The sequence below is a fragment of the Cuculus canorus genome, chromosome 3, assembly GCF_017976375.1.
Source record: "Cuculus canorus isolate bCucCan1 chromosome 3, bCucCan1.pri, whole genome shotgun sequence".
NCBI lineage: Eukaryota > Metazoa > Chordata > Aves > Cuculiformes > Cuculidae > Cuculus > Cuculus canorus.
In genome coordinates, this window is record NC_071403.1 from 89082503 (window position 1) to 89104927 (window position 22425).

The 22425-nt window shown below is 48.2% G+C and overlaps 1 protein-coding gene across 1 annotated transcript in view; it reads left to right on the forward strand.

Annotated features, from left to right (window-relative positions):
* ITPKB (inositol-trisphosphate 3-kinase B) overlaps positions 1–22425 on the forward strand; it is a 68375-nt gene that overhangs the window by 40641 nt on the left and 5309 nt on the right. Inside the window, exons 3-6 of the mRNA XM_054062973.1 lie at positions 12369–12468; positions 13104–13317; positions 16059–16263; positions 21494–21595. Of these exons, the coding sequence (XP_053918948.1) occupies positions 12369–12468; positions 13104–13317; positions 16059–16263; positions 21494–21595 (621 nt within the window). The remainder of the gene's footprint in view (positions 1–12368; positions 12469–13103; positions 13318–16058; positions 16264–21493; positions 21596–22425) is intronic.

The following is a 22425-nucleotide window of genomic DNA, read 5'->3' on the forward strand; positions in this document are numbered from 1 at the left end:
GCAACGGGCTGCTGCCCACAGATACAGCATCAGAGATTGTGGGCTTGCGCCTTGCTGAAAACCCTGGTCATCTGGAGAACTGGGCATCATCACTACATTCATTTCTCTTCTCCTTTGCTTTTCTCCCAAAACAAAATATATTTAGAAGCACCAAGACACAATGAGCTAAACTATTGCTGTGCTACAGCCATGTTTATAATAGACTCATTGAATCACTTTTGGCGGTACCCTCACAATTATATGGTTAGATATAACTGCCCTTCATCTTGGCATCCTTTTTCAGACTAGAAGATGGCTTGTGTATTGTCTTCAACAACAACAGTGCTGTGCCAAGAAAGGCTATGTGAATTTTAGTATGAAACCCATTATCTCTACTTCTTTAAAGGATGCTTCAGTCTTTTGCAGCTTATCAGAGAGAAGCTGCTGCTTGCTAAATTGGTACCTGCGGGCTGATGCTAGAGTTGTGTCCATAAACACCGTGTTGTTCTGCCTGCCTTAAAAATAGCCTCTTTCAAGAAAAATATTTAGTTTTGAAAATTTCACTTCAAAAAAAAAGAAAAAAGTAGAAGCAACCAGCATTCACATCTCTCTTTATAGATGATGAACCTGAATTGCCTGGATCAGCCTTGGGTTATGCTGTGTTGCCAGCATTGCTGTGGTACTCAGACTCTCTCTTCCCGCGTCTGTGGAGGGGAATTCAGGGGTTTTGAGCAGGGGTCCACTCGGTGGGGGCAATGGTAGAGTCACTGAGCGCCTGGCACTCAGCAGCTCTGCCATTGCCCCAGCCAGGTGGATCACTAACCCAAAACCCAAGCATCTTCCCCCTTGTGCCTGTGCCAGCACCAGCTCCCTAGGGTTACCTGGGGTCCCAAGTGAGCCAACAGTGGGGCAGGGTGTTTCTTCCTGAGTATCTTCTCCCTGCTGCACACTCAGGTATTCAACACACAGCTGTTGCAGAAGCAGTTTTCCATTATTAATGCTCAAAAGAAAGTTCCATTTTCCTGTTTCAGATGAGCATTTCCCCTTTGGGTTACAGGAACTGCTTCCTCCCTGATACCCTGTGGAAGGCTGTAAACATGTGCCGAAGCAGCAAATTCCATTGTTGGCCTCTGCATTCCTCTTTCCACCAAAAATCTGAGCATCTCCCCAGCTGGCATTTCTGTGGCACCATGTGCTCTAGCTCATGGGAGATCAAAACCATTTGTAAAGAAGCAACGCACTACTATAATTTCTTAGGAGTTAACAGCCAAAACCAATTTTTTCTTCCTCCACCCCAGCCCTGCATGCCAGCACATGGTTGGGTTGGAAAATCCAACCCTGTCTCCTGCACTGTGATGTGGGGTTGGGTGATTCTCTGTGTCTGTGATGATCCTGTCTCCTTCCCTGAGGACTCGATGTGTGCCAAGGTGCAGCCAGGCTTGTTGGCTCTGCGTACACACTTCAAAGGCAGAGCAAAAGAAGCAGCATAGGAAACACCCATAGCTCACTGCTATCAAGAAACCTCCTTGCTTGATGCTATGATGGCTTCTTCCCTCACTGCCCTGCTGGTCATTCCCCAGCACAGGGCTGCCCAACCAGCACCGGCATGCCTGTCGGATGCTTTTGCACCAGACTGGTATGGCAGGACCTTGGCTTTGGCAGTGGAGGTATGTACCCCACCCTGCAGCCACACTGCTAAAGCTGACAGTTTTCGATGACTCATAACTAAAATGCCTAAGGGGCAGGTGTCGGGGTTTAACTCTGAAAATGAAGCTGAGGATAACATTACTGCTGGTGCTGCGGTGAGGCCTGCTTGCTGTCAGACCTTCTGCCGCAGTGGGCTAGGGGGCAGCTGAAGCATGCTGTTAACATGAATTCCTCCCTCCATCCTATTCTCCAAGGTCACTCACACCCATATGGTGCAATGGCTGTGCACAGCTGGTACACTCACTTGGCTGAGCTTGTGCCACCCCCCTGTCCTCACTAGGTAGGATGGGCCTGCTACTGGCTGTGGTGGTGATGAGCACCCTGCCTGAAAGAGCAGCAGGATCTGGATCCTCCCAGACAGGGAGTGGGTTAATCTGGCTGAAGTCGATGGTGGTATGCTCCCTGTTTGCAGACTACCACTGCTGTGTGAGGAATCAGGAACAGGCGGCTGAGCATGTGAGGTTCTCTGTGTTTGAAGGTGTTTGAAGCATTGTGATTAGCTTGGACTTGTGCTCCTGGGAGCCCCTGGCTCCAGCACAGCCTCTGGTTGAGGAGTCTTTGCGAGCAGCTTCTCCTAAAGTGCAAAGGTTTGAATTTCCCATAGCTGTTCGGGGCACTGCATCCAGAAAGCTGGTGGAGGAGAAAGCCCATGTCTCTAGAGGATCCACGAAGTGGGCTCAGAAGCTGTTCATGGCAAACAAACTTATGTCTGTCTCATTCTGGTGGAGAGAAGCGCATGTGTGCCCACAAAGTCCTATGCTGGGAGTAATGGATGCTGAGAGCAGCAGAAACTGACCTTGCCTGTGCATCAACTTACTGCACAAAGGAATCTGGTCAATAGATGCACAGTTCCTGTAACAAGTGTCTCTTTGCCTTCAGGTCTAGATCACTTTTTTTTAATAACACTTGGGGTCAGTGCTGTTTTAAGATCAGAGCCTGTGGGATGCTGACCTAGGCCTCCCTGTTCAGGAGGCCCCCTTGGCTGCTGTGCGAATTCACCCAAAGAGATGCTTTGGGCATTGTGTGGTGCATAGGCAGGTCTGCAGCTGCAGGGAGAATGATGCATGGTGCAAGAGGTGTGCACTGGCCCTTGGATATGCCTGCAGCATCCTCGCTGCTTACAATGCCCCTCTCTGGGGCAGAGGTTTCCCAAAGCCACTATCTTTCTCATGTGAGCCTTTGACAAGGATCCAAAACCAATTGGCATCAAATTGCATTCCCAGTCCTGGAGGAGTTTCTCCTGGTCGCTGATTACATTTAGGAGCTGCCTAGGAAAAGGGGTCCATCCCATGGCAGCATGTTAGGGATGCCAGGGAGCCATGAATGAGGCAGGCTGGTGCTCCCAGCAGCTCCTGTGGAAGCAGAAGCTCCTCCAGCCACTTAGCGAATGATTTGCTGTCCCAGCTCCAGAGCAAGAGAGACAATAAAACTCTAAATAGTAGTTTAAATCATCGAAGTGCTAGCCAGACATGAGGGACTCCAAACACAAATGAAAGTACTAAACTGATTTAAAGGAGAATTAAAAGGTCATGCCTGTTGAACATGCAGCTTTAGGGTTTAGTGATGTTTATGAAACTTACAACTGCTCTTCTAAATCTGCTTTTTACACTTCATATAATCAGCAAATATAGGTATGTTCAGGGCTTATAAGTAATTTTAAAATTTTTTTGTTCTAAACAAATTACCGCAATGATAGCCTGGCTGGTTTTTTTTTTCAGTTCCCTTCCATCTCGGCTTTTCCACTCCAGCCAAAGACACTTAAAATGCATCTGAACATTGCACTTGCTCATGGAAGAGAGATGCATTTCTCTCTCACATATTCCACAAAGTGAAGTTCAGTTACGGTCAAATCACCTAAGAGCAGCAAGCTAGCTCCATGAATGGGCAGAGCAGAGGAACAGCGATGGAAAAGTTTTCTGTGTCCAAGACCAGCATGAGCTGCTGGGGGTTTCTGCAATAGGAAAGCTCAAGTCTAAAAGCCAGGCTTTTCTCATCAAGATTCTCCAGGAGATTGCTTCACTAGCATTGCATGACTTGGCATTGCTTTTTGCATAACCTTGCTTGTGCATCATCAGTGCTTACAGGCATTATACTTCTAGGGTGTTATGTTTTCAGAATCCATATCAATGCCCTCCATGCTCATGCCATAAAAATGTTCAGATGGCTACAACAGTGCTGGAATTCGGTGGCTGTGCTGTCTGGCTCATGTCCACTCTGCCTGGTAGTACATCAGGCTGAATGGATGAGTGATGTGGCATCGCATTATTGCATGTGCCGGCTGTGGGCCTCAGGGAGGGAGGAAACTGTCTACACCCCTCTTCTTTCAGGGCATGAGCTCTGGGAATTTCAGCTTATGTCATGACCCATGCCAGAGAGCAGACTAGTCCACTCCTAAGCCATTCTAAGTTGCCTTCTGAGGCAGACAGATAGAAATCGGACTCAAAACCCAAGTATTAGAAGCTACTTTGTTCCAGTTAGTGATGTTACTTCTGTGTTTGGTGTCTGTGACACAAAGTGCTTCTAAGCAGACTGTAGATGTAGCATGCTAGTTTAAATCCCTAAAAATTTCTCTTCAGATTGTAGGAGAGTGTGTTTGTCTACCCAAATCCTGTGAGTGACTCGATTTACAAGTCTAAATAAGCCGGGTTGGAAATAATTGGGACTTAATCATCTGAGCACCTGTTGTTGTGCACCAGGCTGCTTCCTAACGTGCCCTGTGCCAGGGACCCCTCTTCCCAAAGAACACAGGCATCTGGGACATTCTCCCAGGGAGACCTGGCAAAGGCTACAGCTTCCATCCCAGGTCCCCTGCATGTAAAAGCACAGCTCCTATGTGAAGGCTGTTCCTTGCAGGAAGGCTGTGTCCCTACAAAACCTCTGCCCAGTGGGAAACTCTGTTGTGACTTTTAGGAGCTGAATCTCTTCCTGCAGGTCTGGCTGCTCAGCTGGACTTCAAACCAAGTGACCAGAGACTGATGCAGTTGTTTAGTATTGAGAAGGGCTAATCTTCTGGTCTTGGAGGGCATGTGGGAGCTAGCAGCAGTTCGGGATTTACAGTGGCAGGGTTGGAAGTGCTGGCAGGGTCCTTCCCCACCAGCAGCATGAGAGCAAGAAGTGCTAGACCCAGGCCTGGCTCAGGAACCGATGTCCCCAACTTGTGCTATGCTGCTAGAGGGGCCAATGAACAGAAATGACATTTTGAACCAGAAAGACCATGCTGAACACTCTGGAACTGGGAAAGAGATCAAAATGCAAGTCTCCAGATGGAAGTGGAGCAGTTTCTATCAAATTCAACAACAAGTTCCCTGATATGGGGTCAGATCCTTAGACAGCACATCACATTTCTCAGCTGGATGCCCAATCTGTCTGCCTACAATTCTGTGCACCAATGCGTTGCATAGGTGGGCTGCAGCACTGTGGGACTCTTCCCACTATTCAAATCACTGAGGCCCACTTTTGGTTACCAGCAAGTATTTTTATAATCTGCTGACTTTTCAAAGCTAGCTGCTTGCTGAGGAAGAAGCATGGTACAGCTTAAGTAGGTGTCCAACAAAAGTGATGAGCTATTTCTGAATTATTTACTTGCTTTCTTCAACCTGAAAACTGCTTAACAGACCTTATTTGTGTGTACTTAAGGAGTAACAAATACATTTCCAGAGATCCGTATCAGTTCCCACACGGGAAAGAAGGCTGAACATGTCTAATGCTGGCAATTCAACCAGCTTTATGGGAAAGTCAGTTGTAGCTGATCTGCATTAGGAGATTTTGAGCTTTACTGAAGTAAAGGAACTTCATCAGGAGGAAATGCCTAATGGATACAACCATAGCTTTGAGACTCAGTTACTTTAGGCTTTGATGCAGGATTTGCTTTTATTCTGCCTTAGCCTCTTTCAGCTTCTTTCCTTCTTTGCCAAGTTGGATGGGAAGGTCTTAACTCTGCTTTTAAGTGTGGGGGCTGACATGGATCCTGCTTTGCTGCTGCACTGTGTTTGTACTTTGTAGGTGAGAAGGGAGCAACATAGGATGATGTTGAAAATGTCCTTATATGCAATGGGTGACTTCTGCACAGCCAGCTCCCACTGCCCTATATTTCCTTCCACTGTGATAGGGAATGTCAAACCAAAGGATTGCTGCTCACTCATCTGCCTTCACTGCTTCTTCTCGCCCCCATCACAACCAGGAAAAGGGAGCCTGCAACAAGCTCCTGTTTCTTTTCCCATACACTGGCATATTTTTTTCAGTGATCCAAGCAGATATTCCTGGTTTCAGGCGTTTTTACTGAGGATCCTCTATTGCACATGCTGATCTCTTGCAGACAGCAGAGAAGGCAATAGCTTTATCTCTATGACCCTCTACCCCAGATCTCTGGTCTTTGTGGGACCACTCTTTGGACCCACTGGAGAAAAGGGCATTCCTCACAAAGCCAAGTGGGAGTGGCTTCTCTCATGAAGAGACAAAGTCTTTTCTGGCTGAAATGAGACTATACTGAAAGGAAAGAGCATCTGACTTAAATGAAATGATGTATGTATTAGGATTTCTCTATATATATGCAATGGAGACCTTTGAAAGTAGCAGAAGCTACTGTGCTCCAGTGGAAGCTTCTATGCCCCAGCCATGAAAATAATTTATTTAATGGATCTTGGAGGTTTGGAATAGAATTGCTAGGCACCCAGAAGTGCCTTTCAGTCATGAAACTATATTCCCTTTTATTAACTTGGGTGTAGTCTGTTGTTGGACCTTGCTTTATCTTTGCTCAAGAGCCACTGTGGGAGCCTTACTGACACTGCCTCTGCCAGATTTTGAGGAGCTGCTGGAGTTCTTGTTAAATGCCTTGTGTGACTGAACAAAAGAAAAAAAAACAAAACAAACATGGCTACTAATCCAAAGCCCTCCCATTGCAAGCTGCTTCTCAGGCCAAAACAAGGTTATTTTGCTGTTGTGCAGTACAGAAGCAAATGTGTCAGTGGTGGTGAGGGTGGTTTGCGTTGGAGAAAAGTGGTGTAAGATATGGACTGTCACTTGCTGCCAGCATCAGGGGCAGTGGTCACAGCCTAGTGCATTCTGAAGCGGCTACTGGGCTCTTTCTATTGCTGCCTGGACAGCGGCAGAAGTAGAGGAAGAGGAAGTAGAGACGTTTGGGAGGCTGAGAGATGGCAAAGACAAGCAGAGCATATCCCCAGCTCTCCAGAGCACATCATGATGGATGGCCAGCTGGTCAGCTTTAGTTTTGGCTTAGATCCTGCATTTTGGTGGTCCATATGCCAGGACACACCAGGAAAAGGCATCCCGTGGTACCTGCCAGCTCTGCCCACTGCCCTCTGCACCCAGCGCCCAGCACAATGAACAAAGCTGGCCTTGCCGTGGCTGGAGTGACAAGATTTTTCCTAGTCGAGGGAAACAATCATCACTAGGAAAACCTTAGCTACTTTTTAAAGACTAAAAGAAAACACATTCATTCTTTTAAACATGGAAAACGAAATGGCCTCTTTTTCCTTGGCTGCATGTGCATGGCTGCAGAGCAGGCTGACATGAAGTGAATTCTCTGGGCAAAGGCTCCCCTCACTTATTTAGTTATTGAAGAAAAGGACTATTTGGTGCAAAGTCTGCCCTTCTCAGCTGCTTGCCACAGTTCTTTTTAAACCAGCAAGGCTCCAGACACAAGGAGTGGCTCACTGACCCTCCTGCTTGTGACCGAAATGTCCCAGAGGCCTCCTATGTGCCAAAAGCCTCTTTCCACAGGGGCTTCTAGCACTGCAGCAGCACAGCTGCACTTCTCCTTTAGGAAGAGCTGGAAGTAAAAGTGAAGAGTGGAGAAGGCCCACTGCAGCTCTCACCCACACTAGTCCCATGAGAGGGTGTTTGAGGAGTAATCTCAGCACCCAAGGAACAAGTGAGGGTGCTGGGTGTGGGGCAGGGCTGGTGCAGTGCCTCTCCTGAGTCACTGTGCTTGGCAAAGGTTGGGAAATCTTGGATGTGCTGGTGGGGCTGCCTGGCCACCCTGATGTTTCAGTTCTGCAAGGAACGCCAGAGGTAGTTGGATGTTAGTGTGCCGCAGGAGCAGGGCTTTCTCCAAAGTGAAGAGAAAGCCTGGGTGTCACTCATGCAAGCCCTTGGACTGTAGGAAATACACTGAAGCCAAAGGAAATGGTGAGCATTGGTGACACCACTGTGTCCTCACTGTTTTTCCCCATCTCTTCTGCTCTTAGGCTATTTTGGGATCTTCCTGGGAGATAGGGGCTGAAGTTCTTTTCAGAACTGGGAAAAATCATTAAATTAATGCCGTTCCCACTCTTCCCCAACCCCTATCCCAGCAGTGTAATCTTGCCTCTAACAGTGCATGCTCTAGTTAATAAAAAACACTGAAATTGAAGTCCAGTTCCTCTTATTTCCAGAAATGTTTGATCCCATAAAATCACAGTAAGCAATAATTTCAGCAAATTAAGTCAGTTACTGCCTATCTCTCTGGCTCAATGTATGGAAAGAGAAGAGCCACTGACTCCGTGCACAGGGAGTAAAACCAGTCAAATTCCAGCAGTGTCTGCACTAGGAAAGGGAGGCAACAGGCAGTCCCAGAAAAGCATGTCCTCTTCAAGCAGACATTAAAAGAATGCCATATGCTATAGGGGAATATACAGCATGCACTGAGCTCATCAGTCACTTTTTGTTTAAGCTAGTTAAATGTAATATATCCTCTGACCTTCTGAATTCTCCTATGTTGTTCTTTCCATCTGAAGCTCTATTGACAGATGGGGAAAGTGCATAGTTTGCTTTAAGCTTCAGATAAGTAAAGTTAAACATGCAGCAGATAAAATTGTTTTCTCAGTACTCCTCTCCCACTGACAACAATTGTCAGTGTTTGCTGGGAGGGCTTAACTCCTCTGGCCTGTATCCCACCCCTAACTCTGAGAACCATGCTCCACACTGGGTGAAAGCAAGCAAGCAAGCAGCTGTAAGAGGTCAGAATGCTGCAGAAACCTCTGAAAGTTAATTTTTAGAGTTGATTCTGATAATTGCTTAGCTTAATTTCCTTGTGGCAGATGATATGGGGAAATGGTGCCACTTTTCACTAAATTTATTCCCAGAGTCACTAATTAATTTGCTATCTAACAGCTAGTCAGTCACCATTTGCTGATGCTGAAATAGATTTTAAATAAAAAAGTGTTGAATTGCATCAGACACTTTGTGCATATTCCCTGCTTATACAGGCTACATGTTCTTGCTGTTTGTACAAGAGCGCAGTCAGTCAACACGGCTTCATTAGTTTTCTGAGAGGCAAAGCAACCGTAGAGCTGGATTTGGGGAGAGCAGGGTGCCAGGTTGCCACAAACAGGCACAGGCTTTGGTTATGCAAAAGAACTGGAAGTAGTCTAAGCTTTCGGCATGATGGTCTGCATGCTCACTTCCTTGCAGGCAAACGAGAAGGGCATGTATCTGCCAGCACCACTTGGTAATACCACCCACAAAGCTGTTTTTTCCAATATGGTGAAAAATCCTTTAGTTAAAGAGGATTTCTTTACTGTAAATAGCTTTAATACTCCCATTGTATTAATATTAATAATGAAGGGCAGGGCAGGAGATAGCAGCCTGCCGAGCACAGGAGGGCTGTTTCCTACATATGGCTACCAAGTCAAACTGGAGTGGTGTGAACCTTGTGGCTCTGATTTTCTGTGACCAGCTACAAGAGCCTGACGTGATTGTTATAATGGGGATCCCAAGCCATCAATTTTGAGGTGGTTGCCTCCATCTGAATCCACACTGGCATTCAAATAAATGCAGCCTCTCTTGCTGGAAGCTCTCAGTCATCTTCAGTGGCTAGAAGGACCTTACTGCTGGTTCGCAGTGACATTACATCTGTCTTGAAAGTATGAAGTGTGAAGCTTTAGAGCAACTCCTTACCAGGGAAAAGTATATCTTCAGACAAACAGGGTGCCAGGATTACTGGTAGCTTTGGCCAGTCTTGTTCCTCCATGGTCCAGCCTCTGTCTCTCCTCTGCAGCAGGTCAGCAGCCTTGGAGAGTGGACAGATGATGTTGGGCAGCTGCTGGTTTACTAGGGGAGCTGCCGCTTGCAAAACTTATCCCTCTTTGAGCACTCCCACGACAGAGCAACCAGACCTTTTATGTAGATAGGTACACCCACCCAAAAGAATCATCCCAGCAGGCTTGTCTGCAAAACAAGCTGTGCATACTGGGCAGTAATATGTGATGGGCTTAGAGCACAGGAGAGCTTCCTTTTGTTGAGGCAAACTTTCCTTCATAACACAAGCATGTGGCTCAGGTGTAAAATAAAAGTCTGAAGGCTCCTGAAAGAATTGCAGAGGGCACAGTCCCTCCTCTCTCCTGTCCATGTGACTGCCCCTGTGAAGGCCAGGAGGAAGGGACCACATGAAGCAGAATTGCCAATAACCTAGCAACAGCTTGCCTTCTCCAAGCAAGTTGGGAGTGACTTCAGATGGATGAAGCAGCCTCAAGCCTTTCCATTAAACATGTCCTTAAACGTGTCCTCAAAACTTTGGCTGGAAAAGCTTGGCCAAAGGAGTGTCTGAAACCCAGTGGTATCTGGGTGAAAACATTTCCTTCCAGTGTAAAGGGGTAGGAACATTCTACCTGTTCCTTGTGCAGGTGTGCTCAGTGACTGGCTTGCTATCTTGCTCAGCTCAGCAGAAAGGTTTTGTGATGTTTTGTTTCTCTGGGGGACTTGGGGCCATTACCCTACACTGGGAGCAGTGCCTGAGTGGAGCACATAGCTCCTGGGAAAGCCCTGGCAGAGGGGAACCAGGGTACTTTCCCTTCTTCAGGTGCCACTTGTCTTCATTCTGCCTGTGCTTTGGAGTACCTCAGCATTTTAGCTATAAAGCTCTAACCAGTGAAAAAGTCTTGGCTTGGGAAGGTGTGTTGCCTTGGTGTGTTTCCTGGGACCGGGTGCCTTATGATGCTGTGCGGTGCAGGGAGGACTCCTACTCCTTGTTTTAGAGAAGATGGGTCATACTTGTCTGGAGTCCAGACTCCCTTGGAGACTTCCTCTTCCCTCTTTTTCTTTGTGACATCAGATAGGACTCAGTGTTACTATTTTAAAAATAAAGGAGGAGACACCCCCCCGCCTTCCCTCCTTGCGCTGTGCCAAAAGGAGAACAAAGAACAGCTCAAGTTCTGGCACTCCACTTGGAAATAAAAACATTCATCCTCATGTCAGGTAGGGAACTGCCTGACCCCCCTGCCAAAGCAATCAAGCCGTGTGGCAGAGCAAACCCATGGCGTAGAGGAGCCTGGGCGAAGGGGGTGCCTGGTGTCACCCCGCGCTTGGGCAGCTTTTTGCCAAACTCCTGCACTGCTGTACGGGTGCCAGGGCACTCCAGGACACTCCTGGTATGGGCAGTCATCCAGGGAGAGGCCACACTGCTCCTCCCAGCCTGGGGGATGGGGAAGGACCTTTCTTCTTCCCCTCTCCCACCTCTGGTCCCCAACAGATGAAGGCAGCCCTTGCAGCTCCTTGCGATTCACTGGCAGGGCTAGTAACCCAATGCAATTTCCACACTTGAAACACTCACGTCTTTGTCTGGCTTCTTCCTCACTATTTAAACATGTCAGCAGTTCCCAGCATGGATTCCTGTGCTGTGAGTTCACCCCCAACAAACATCCAAACTGCAAGTCAGGGCTGCTGGCTTTTCCCCACCTGTCTGCAAACCATTACTGGAACAGGGGCCTGTTCTCCAAACATGAAGAAGGGATTACTTGGGCTTTCTGTAAGGCTCCCTCCCATGCCTTCAGAGTGGAGCAAGTGAGGATAATTTGTATGTGGGCTTCCAGCTGAACCCAGTAGATCAGAACACCAGGACTATGTTGTCTGTCCCAGCTCCTACAAGAAGGCATTTTTCCATTGTCACCATTGTATATTGTTCTTTGTGCTGGGGCCTTCTGGGGCTGAGATAAGAAGTTGCCCCCGTGCCTTTTATCAGCAGTATGTTCCCCAGAACAATCCAGGGAAAAACTCTCACAGAAAAGAGCCTTCGAAAGAGGCTTTCATATGTCTGATGCAGCCCTCATTACAGTCGTGTAAATAATTTTATGCAATTTATCCGGCAAGAAACACAACATGTCAGAAGGGAATTGTTCTCTAAAATCTACCTACAGATTGGCCAGAACAGGCGGATCAGCTGTGCACAGATTGCCAGCTTAATTGACAAAACAGGTGCCTTTCAGTGGGGAACAAAAGCAGGGTGGTGAGCCTATGTGCACTTGTGTGCATATCCCTTGTTGCCCACAGGAGCTGGAGTTGAGTTTTACGGCTGGGTAGAAAACCTGGGCTCCCTTCCCTGCTCTGGCTGCCATGATCTAATGTGCTACTCAAGGGTGGGTTAAATGTCCCTGTTGCTTCTGCCAGGGGCATGCAGGGAGCCGAGACAAGGTAGTGCAGATGGATGGGCTCTCTGCAGCAGAGGCAGCCAATTGGAACAACATTGTAATGCCATCCACTTTACTGAAGTTACTGGCGATTTTTGAAAGTAGAGTTGAGACCCAGCTTGGCACAGGGAAATGGGAAAAGAGCAGATTCTCTGCTCCCATCCTGTACTGGCTCTGCTGCCTTCTGCCCTGTCCAAAACAACTATGTGCCTCCTGAAGTGACTTTACAGACAGTTAAAGCTTGAAACATTGCATTCACCTTCATGATTTTTTTTCCCTTAGAGCAAATCATGGCGGAAAATCAAGAATATGGTGCACTGGTCCCCATTTGTGATGTCCTTCAAAAAGAAGTACCCTTGGATCCAGCTAGCGGGACATGCAGGTACAGAGCCTAAGGAGGGGCAGAGTGGTGGAAAGGCGCTTTGTTATCTCAGTTTAATCGCCTATGTTGGCCAGAATTACTTCCAATTGCTGCATGTATGTCACAGATTTCGTCTACCAGCCTCTAGCCCTGGAGAGTGACTAGCCTAAATGCTAGGGAGGCTAATGTGAAGGTGCAGTGCTCTGTGCTTTCAGGCTCCCAGGGCTGCTGGGTATTGCTACCACTTTTTTTTCTGAAGCAGCAGGAAGTCGATTCCTTTGGCCGAGACCCAAGCTCTCTTGCTGATCCAGTGCAAAGCAAATTATGCTGCCTAGCCCAAAAATGCCCCATGCATGAGCCTAGAGACAGAGATGTGAACCTACCGTGAAGCACAAGGAGGCTGTGAAGCAAACGTGTTGGATGCTGCAGGATAGGTCTTTGCACTGTTTGAGGTGCACCATTGTTGGCCATAAACCTCTGACTCCACAGGTGAATGTGGCAGCCCAGGCTTGTAGTGCACAACCTGCAGAGACTCTTTTAGGCACAAATATAAATGGTGATGCTTCCAAGATGTTGGGCTGTCCTTTAAGTTTTGCGAAGGCACAGTGTCATACCGCATCCAAAGCAAGTGCCGTGTTGTCCTTTGTCACCCTCAGGTAGTTTCAAGGCAGCAGCCAATGGCAGGATACTGAAGAAGCACTGTGAATCAGAGCAGCGATGCCTCAACCGACTGATGAACGATGTCCTAAAGCCCTTTGTTCCTGCCTACCATGGTGATGTTGTGAAGGATGGGGAGCGATACAACCAGATGGAAGATTTGCTGGCTGAATTTGACTCCCCGTGCGTCATGGACTGCAAAATGGGGGTCAGGTGAGTGGCTTTGGGGACACTCAGTTTTACGATGGGATATTCAAAGCATACGCATCATCTAGGTAGAACTGTAAAACACACAGGTGGCTGTAGGGAAGCATGGGTATGGGAAGGATACACATGGCTCATTCCTTCTCTACTTGTCAACCATCATGTGTGCTGTGAAAGTGGTTTGGTGCAGTGGAGAGAATGGCTTGCTGTTTGGGTTTGCATACGCCAGAATGGCACAGTAGCCTTTAGGAGGATGGCAACCTGCCTTTCTGCTCTTGCCAAGAGGCAGGGAACAGAAGAAGTGAGAGATCCTGCTCAGAGTACCAGGAGGGTGAAATAAAGACACTTGAATGGCACAACTTTTGTGAGACTTTCCCTCTGCTCACTCTTTATTCCCACGCACACTTGCGGGATAAAATGTATGTGCTAAGTAATTTAGTGCCTTTAGCTGCTGGTTTTGGAGCAGCCCTGGGACACTGCTTGGCCATGGATCTGCTGCAGGCTGGTGGCAGGGAGGGTTGAGACCCTCCCTTGCTGGCTAAAGCACAGCCCAGATATGGTGGAGATGTTTGTGCTGCTGGAAAAGCTGATGGTTTCTGTGGGAGGGAGGAATCTTTTTTTTCTCCTCCTAAACTCCTTATTTGTAAGCTAAACTGGCGTGTCGGGCTGTCAGCAAGGAAGAGACAAGGAATATTTTCCACCAGAGGGATGGAGAGAAGGGCAGGGGGCCCAAGCACAGTATGGGGCCTCAGCTGGCACATACCATGCTGCTCCATAAATGAGACAGAGCCCGCTCTGGACACAGAGATGACAACCACCAGAAGACGACTTGCTGTTCATGCTGCCCTGTTGCTCCTGAAGCTGTCTCTGGGAGGAGGAAAGCCTTTCACGCACAAATCACAGGCCAGGTGATATGTTCACCTGTTTTTATGGAGCTAAGACTGGCAGAGCAGGCAAGGGGGCAAATATGCTGAGTAGCATCATCATTAAATAAGATGGTGCTTAAGTAAGATGGTGCTGCAAGAGGAGCTGGTGAGGGAGGGTGAACTTGGCTAATGCTGCAGTGGGGCGCGTCCTTCTGGCTGGGCAGCAGAGAGTATGACAGATAAAATAAACCTCAAGGCTGTTAAACCTGTCTTCTGAGACACAAGCTTTATGCCAGGGAGATACAGGCTTGGTTTTCCTCTGCCGACCTAGCTTCAGGATGCAGCAGCCTCCTCCAGTTGCTCCTGAATGAAGCTTTGTCCAACTTAAGCTGATGATGGTTCAAGCCTGAGGTGATGCAGGGAGACCAAACCGCAGATATAGACAATATATCATCCTCATCAAAAGGAAAACATAGCTTTCTGAGCAGCATGAGTAGAACTTCTGACCACACAGCTGCCTTTTTCTGCTATTTTATTCCATCTGCCCAGAAGTCATGGGTTTGGTGATCTCAGCTGAAGCCCTTCATTGCTTTTATCTGCAGTGTTTTTCAAAAGGCAGTATGTCTGCTTGGTAATCATATGCCTGCCCTGAGAAAAGACACCAGTTTGCCTTGCTGAGCCTGTGGGAAATGCTGGAACAGCATCCCCTGTAGTCTGCCTAGCATAGTCACACTTGGTTCTGGAGGTGAACTATGTGCTCAGTGCCAGGATTTGGGCATAAGTGACATGGGGAGGGAGCATGGCCCCTCAGAAGGGTTGGGCATGGCTAATGGAAGGTGAAGAGCAAGTTTGGATTTGGGGAGAAGGAGTTGAGAGGTAGGGTCATTTTTTGTGTCATTTTGCTGGGATATCTCACCCAGCTTGGTGAGTTATTTAGAGGGAGCCTGGGGACTTGCTAGGCTGAGCTGGGGCAGGTTTGGGTGCCTCAGAAAAAGAAATGTAGTGGGTTTTTTCTGCTGCAGGAAGTATTAGTTTGTGGATGGATGATGGTTTTCTGCATGCCAGAGTGCAGAAGTTCTCCGCAATGTGCTCTGGCTCAGGGTGGTGCTCCTCTGAAGGATGCATTAAACCAAGGTCTTTGCATGCTCCTCTGCACACACCATCCTCCTTTGTCCATCCCAACTGCACCCTGTGATCCCAGAGGCGATGATAAGCACCTGGCCAAAGCTGTATTCCTTCCTCTCTTCTGTCCTGTACAAGGAGACTTTGCTAGATAGACCACTTAAAACAGGCTCATAGTGGGCAAAATCATCATCAACCAACAGCCCTGTGTGAAAACACCAGGTTTAGCAACCAGTGAGGCATGGCCGTTCCAGTTTACAGGGTGAGAGTATGAGTAAGTGCGAGAGAGGCACAGGAGCAGCTTTAGCAGCAGCCACCCACCATGACCAGACCCCAGAGGGAGTAGCAGTTGCTTCTAGTGCCAAGGGCTGGGATGCAGCAAACTCTTTCCTGCCTCAGTGTATCTGGAAAGCTATGTTTAGTCTGTGAAAGTTCTAGTCAGGTTTGCTGAAGGACAGAACCTCCTGGACTATGGGGTGACAGGAACACCATGAGTATCTATGAAAGATAACCTCTTTTGTTATTACGAAACTGATTGTGGCTCCCTGATGAACTGAAAAGATATCAGGTGGTAATGATGGGTGCTCATTAAATCAGAATCAATTCACTTGCAGTCAGGCTTAGTCTATTATGTCCCATGCTGCTCTGCTCTCTGGGGATCAGCTATTCTGCGTGGGCCTGATTTCTGTGGCGATGGCTGTCTATGGGTATGTGGCACCTTGTGCAATGGCCTTGCTAATGTATCCTCCTCACTCCTTGTAGGACGTACTTGGAGGAGGAGCTGATAAAGGCCCGGAAGAAGCCAAGCCTGAGGAAGGACATGTACCAGAAGATGATTGAGGTGGACCCTGATGCCCCCACTGAGGAGGAGAATGCGTTGCGGGCGGTAACCAAACCCCGCTACATGCAGTGGAGGGAGACCATCAGCTCAACTGCCACACTGGGCTTCAGGATCGAGGGGATAAAGGTGAGGCTGCTCCAGGTGTGCAGAGTAATGGGAAATACTGGAGTTTTCAGGAACCAAACTCATTCACACACACAGTGGCTGGTGGTGAGATTGTGTCACATCAAGGCATCCCTGATTCCTGCAGCCAAACCACCCTTGTCAGGTACCTGGCCTGGGGCAGTACCACTCTGCTGGAAGTACAGCTGAGCTCAAGGCATCGATGTAAGAGGACAGGTTTAGCCATAATCTCATTAAATCAGCCATGTGGTTGATTCCTCTGACTGTGAAATGCAGAGTGCTGTGCTCCAGGTTGAAGGCTCAAAATAGTTATCCCTTTTAATGCTGCTGTGCCGCAAGGCTGAGCCATTAATCCAAATCCCAGTTTGAGCATGTGCTGATCTCTAGCTAGACTTGAGAGTTTACCTGCAGTCAGTGAAAAGGTTGTATTTACATCCCTGTCTGGAAAAAATCAGAAACCGATCCATAAGAACTGGAGCAAACGTAGGCAGCAGCACTTCCTGCTGGCACGTTTATGTACATGTAACCTTCTGACTGCGTTTGCTCAGCACTAACACTCATGTTTCTGGAGATACCTGGTGGGAGGCTTTTTTTCTTATTAGATGAGCCATCCCACAAGTTTTTTCCCAGGCAAGCTGACTTTGTGGCAAGAGAGATGTCTGGGATGGCACTTGAATGGAGTTAGGTCTGAACAGCAGCGCAGTCATATTAGTGATGAAAGACTTGTATGAACATTAACAATGGCATATGTCTTCTGATAGCCAGCAAACATGAATTAAAGGTAATATCACATTTGAGCTAAGGGTTTCAGCGTGTGCCTGCACATGGTGTTGGCTTAGCGGCCATGAGGAACTTGATCAAATTACCCCTGGAGTAACTTGTTTGGGGCACTGTTGGGGCTCAGGCAATAGCTCAGATCAACTGCTTCCTTGATTTCTATGTGTATCTTTATTGGAGGAGTTTCCTCCTTTTGATCACAGATCATTTTTCTCCTCCCTGAAGTGGCTGAATTTTCCCAGAATACCCATCTTGGGCACCTTTTCTGACCTGAGATAACAGTGTCAAAATGGCAGAATTAAAACAAATGAAGCTGTTCCCTGAAAAAGCCTTTTTACGCTAGATTTTGTAGATTTTCCTGGTAGCATTTCTTTTGACCTCACCAGTCAAATAAGAAGCAGATGTGAGCAAATGCTGGACCACAGGTTTAAAAGGCAATCAGCAGGACTAGGTCATTCAGAGCCCCTGCCTCTGATCACCTACTTACCAAACCGCTAGTGTGAAGTGATCCATCTGTCCTGCTGTGTGAGAACAAGTTCCCAGGCTGTGGGAAGCCTGCAGGAGCATGTTGCACACAGGGAGGAGGACACCTTCTTAGTTCAACTGTTTCATGGCCAGCAGAGGACATTGCATTTATCTCTAACTCAACCAATCTCAGAAACCCAAGGAGCAGTGCTTCAGCCAAACCTCTGAAGAGTGAGCAGTGTGAGAAATCCTTGCTCCTGCCTGGAATACTGCCAGTCATGCTCACCGGGAACAGCTCTCTGCTGTGCCTACATTGGGTCACGGCACTTGCCGGCTCCTGCAGCTCTTCCCCAATATCCCCAGCTCTCTCAAAGTCCATTTTCTGCCACAGATGCTCGGGACAAGTATGCCACGAGCTGTTCCGGCTTGGGACAACCTTTTGCCTAGTTCTCATTGCTGTTGTTTTGCTGGTGCTTATTATAAACCTAAGGCTATATGAAAAAACAGTGGGCCAGCTGGGACCAAAGCTCCCATGCAGTGCTTCTTCTCCCTGCTTTCTTGCTATAATCAGGAGTATCTGTCTTATTTATATTCTTGGCCTCCAGCAGTGCTCCTCACCTGTGATCTGGGGACACTTATGGCAAAAGCAGATAACCTGTGAACTGCTTGAACTGAAAAAATTAAATACCAAACCATATTCCCCACACAGGCCAAAAAAAAAACCTGTAGAGGGAAATAAAAGCCAGAAATGAATGGTGATAGTTGCATCTCTATTTTAGCTGATCATAAGTGAGCTCTGTATGATGTGAGCAGTGGATTTTTTCAAAGGAGTGAGGTGGCCCTTTAATTGAAAAATGTTGAGAAGTGCTGGCCTCCAGAAGTAATCCTGCTGCTGCTATGGGCTGACTAATTTGATCAAGGCTCTAATTACTGTAATTCCCCTTAAATACCTCAGCTTCTGGATTATTTTCCTCTAAGCTAAAGCATTAACAGTTCACGCTGGTTCCTGGCTGGCTGGGTTTTTTTTCCAGCAGGGCTGTAGAGCTGGTCATGCTGTGCAGTAGCCATGTATTTGCCCTATTTCTGTCAAATCTCCACATTAGGGAAAGTGCATTTGATGCCTTGAGCTGCTACTGCGCCTTCAGAGGAAATTTTGGGAAAAATATTACTTAATGAAATGTCTCCCCATTTTTTCTTTCCTGCTGTGAGTGCTTCCCTGGAAAGAACAGGGATAAATCTGCCCTGCCCCTCGCTCATGGCTGGAGACTGATGAGGAGAACACCTTCCTGTGCAAAGGAAGGGCAGGATTTGGCCCTGGGCCTGTGGGCTGGAAGGGCACACAGGGTAAGGAAGGGAGCAGTGGCAGCCTTCAGGACAGCACAGGCAGGTGAGGTGAGCAGGCAGCTCAGGGTTGGAAATGAAGATGGGGACCGTTTCCTGGCTGAGCTCTTGCTTTTCCAGGTGTCCTCAAGGATCCAGTAGTTCTTTAAAATGGAAATTTTCCTCTGCAAAAGGAGATAATGACACTCCTCTAACTTTCTGGGGTAGCTTGAAACTTTTAAAAATGGCGTCTGTTGGTAACATTTTCTGCTAAAACTGTTCCATGTGATTCCTGGTGGCCCAGTTGAAGCTTACTGGAGCTTTTTGCATGAAGTTTTGCTCTTGAACACCTCCTCTGGTTTGAGAGTCACTCACTACTGCCTGCAGCAAGGCCATGCTGGGATGGTGTTCCCTGGTGCTGGGACATCTGTGGGGTCCAGCTGGCCCTGAAAACCCTCACCTGTCTTTCCCAAGATAGGCAGCTTGTGAGTCTCATCTGAGGCTAGACACAGTGCTGGAGGGGGCACTGGCTGACCTAAAGCCTGCCTCAGTGACGGTAGCACAACATGGAATCGCTGGTGTGGCAGACATTGTAGTAGCCTTTATCAGCCCCCCTCACGTTTCTGCTGTGTGGAAGTCAGGCCCCTTGGGGCTTGAACACTTGTGGCAATTTTCAGCCCCATGGCAGCAGCATCTGTCTGGGCAAGGAAATTGTGGGAGGGGAATAATTATGGGAGCAGTATTAGAGATAGGCTGTTTTGCTTTCCTGAAGCCTAGATTACTTTATCTGAAAGGCCATCTGCAGTTTTAATTTATTTTTAGGAGCACTTAGAAGTCCATCTCCTTTCTTGGATGCCTTGTGGAAAGTTGTGCTCTTTACATGCGAAATTAGTGCTGTGGCACCTCTCCAAATTGCTATCTGTCATCCCTGGGGGAGAGGGTGTGGTGATTTCTGAACTGCCATGTCAGGGCTGATGTGATGGATGTATAGTAGTGTAGTGCTCTTCCCCTATATGTCATGCGTGTGCTATAGACCAGCCTTGGTGAGGCCTCCTCCCTGTGCTTGCTGCAGCCTTGTGAAACACAACCAAAAACCAGAGAGCCCAGCTCTGCTTGGTCTTATTGTCAGGATGGCTGCTATGGCAGTGAGGTCTCTGGCAAGAAGGTTGTCCCTGGCCTTTGCTGCTACAGGCTCTGTCAGCTGTTAGCTTTGCTTTTATACCCTGTGGCAGCACCAGTGCAGAGACAAGAGGTGGTCAGGTTGTCTAGGGTGTTTTGAAGCTGAGTGTGTCGGTTGTACCCCATGCCAATAAAGCATCTGCAGACCAAGATCTTTCACGTGTTGCTTTCATTATTGACTTCATTAATGCTTGCATAGAATGCAAGCTTGAAGTTGGAATTGCGCTGTTGGATTCATCTGAAACTGCATGTCAGGTGTGGTCTGATGCCAGGCTTGCCTTGCTTAGCTCTGTGCAGCCTAGGCACTCAGCCTTCCTCCAAGCTGGACTGCCCACCATGCCCCCAGCCAGCCCTCTGACCAGGGAGATGTACATGGCCCCCATTCCAGGGCACTTTCCTGGATGAGTCTCAAAAGTTCTGCCAGGGCACATAAGTCTCCAAGGCAGGTAATCCATTATGCTCTCTTCCTTCCTCAGCCTCTGCTCTGCTTCTTTATCCTTGCTTCATCTCCCTCAGCTCAAAGGATGTCTTTTTGGCTTCTGCTCCTTTGCTCTTATTGTTTGCAAATGAGCTGTCTGGAATGTTGGGCTAGAGGTCTGCAAGTGGAGCTGTGAGCATGAGCACAAGCGCATGTGGTTTAAAATAGCCCCTGTATCCAGGAAGCAAGCTCTTCCTGCCTGACCCATAGCTGCTCCAGATGACAAAATGTATTGATCTAAAATCGGATTCCCAGCAGGACCAGGGAAGTGGGGAGCAACCTACAAAGCTGCCCAGAGTTTCAGCCACGAGCTTCTGGATCAGACCTGTGTGCCATCTTTGCAGCAAACCAAGCCATGCTGCCCTGTGGTGGGCCAAGATGTGCCTCTGTGGAAGACGTGGAGGGAAAGCACGATGCTGCTCACTGTGTCTCAGTGCCAGTCTGCTGCCTTTGAGGGTTTGCTCTCCATGGACTATTAGAGGACGAGTGAGACAAGGTGGCCATAGGGCTTGCTCCTTCCATTCCTCTCCTTACTTCAGTGACTCATGGAGAACTTTGTGCAGAGGGCTTTTGTGCCTGCTTCTGAGATGTTGTACATCCACGCTTAGCTGCGTCCTGCCTTGGTAATGCTTGGCTTTCCTCTCCAAGCAGGAGTGCAGGCTGAGGCTGGTATCAGTGTCTGTGTTCAGGCACAGCAGCAGTGGGAGGCCATTTGGGCATGGTATGGCAAGAAACAGAAGGTCTTCAGCCACTGGTGGGCAGCAAGTGCCAGATCCGTGAGAACCTGGTAAACTTGGCAAGTATGTGATGCTGGAAACTTGCCATTTGCATTAGGAGGTAATGCAGCAGAACTGCAGGATTAGTTTGGGATATGCAAGGCAGATAGGCTATGGTCACTCAGCTGCCACAAAGACTGGTCGCGACCTACTCGGGGACATGTGTGGCTGCTGAAACACTAGACCTTGCTGGCTCCCTCCCTCCGCATCCTGCTCACCACTCTCCCTTCTTTTCAAGAAAGAAGATGGCACTGTGAACCGGGATTTCAAAAAGACACGGACTAAGGAACAAGTCATGGAAGCCTTCAGGGAGTTCACCAGAGGAAACTGCAAGGTTTTGGTGAGTTGGGGTTGCTGCTGAGAGGGGGCTCCGCCTGCAGAGTCTGCCCTCAGTTCATCAGCTCCCTGTCCTGAGGAGCTACAACCTGAGGAATCTCTCTTAAGAAAGCATGAAAAATGGCAAAAATAAATACCATCCTGGCATGGGGATGAGGGGGTTACACATTTGATGCAGCAGCAGTGCTTGAGCTGGATCTGAGTCCACTGAGGATACTGAGTGGTCTCAAAACACACTTTGAAGGCACAGCCATGCTCTGCTGCCTCATCCCCGAGGCTGACAGCAGCCTCCATACCTGTATTTTACCCCAGTATGGAAAGGCACCAGGCAGTGGGAGCTCCCACCCTGGCAGAGCGGGCTGCCCCGTGCTCAGTCTCACAGGATGGGTGGCCAAGGCATCCCTCTGCCTGTGCTAGGTACCCCTCACATGAGCAAGCTGCAGTCAGCGTTTCCCAAGTTTCTCTGTGTTGCCAGGATAGTAAGACATTAAGCTGTAAACAATTTACACCAACTGTGTCAAATGTCCTGTTTGACAAAGTGCTCCCATTTGAAGCTGTACTATACAAAGCCTACAAACACAAGGCTCCAGCTGGAGTGGCCCTGGGTGCTGCCTACTTCAAACTGCCACATTTAATTTGACAGTGGTTACCCAGGGGTTATCCCTGCCTCTGTCAGTGAACTTGCCTGGCTGAATTTTATCCATGAAGAGCTTGGAGGATGCTCACACTGTCATGCCCTGGCTTTGGGTAGGGCTGCTTGGCCACACTATTGCAATGCAGCAACCCCTATATATCTGGCTGCAGTCAAAGTGTGAAAATTCAGGTGTACTATAT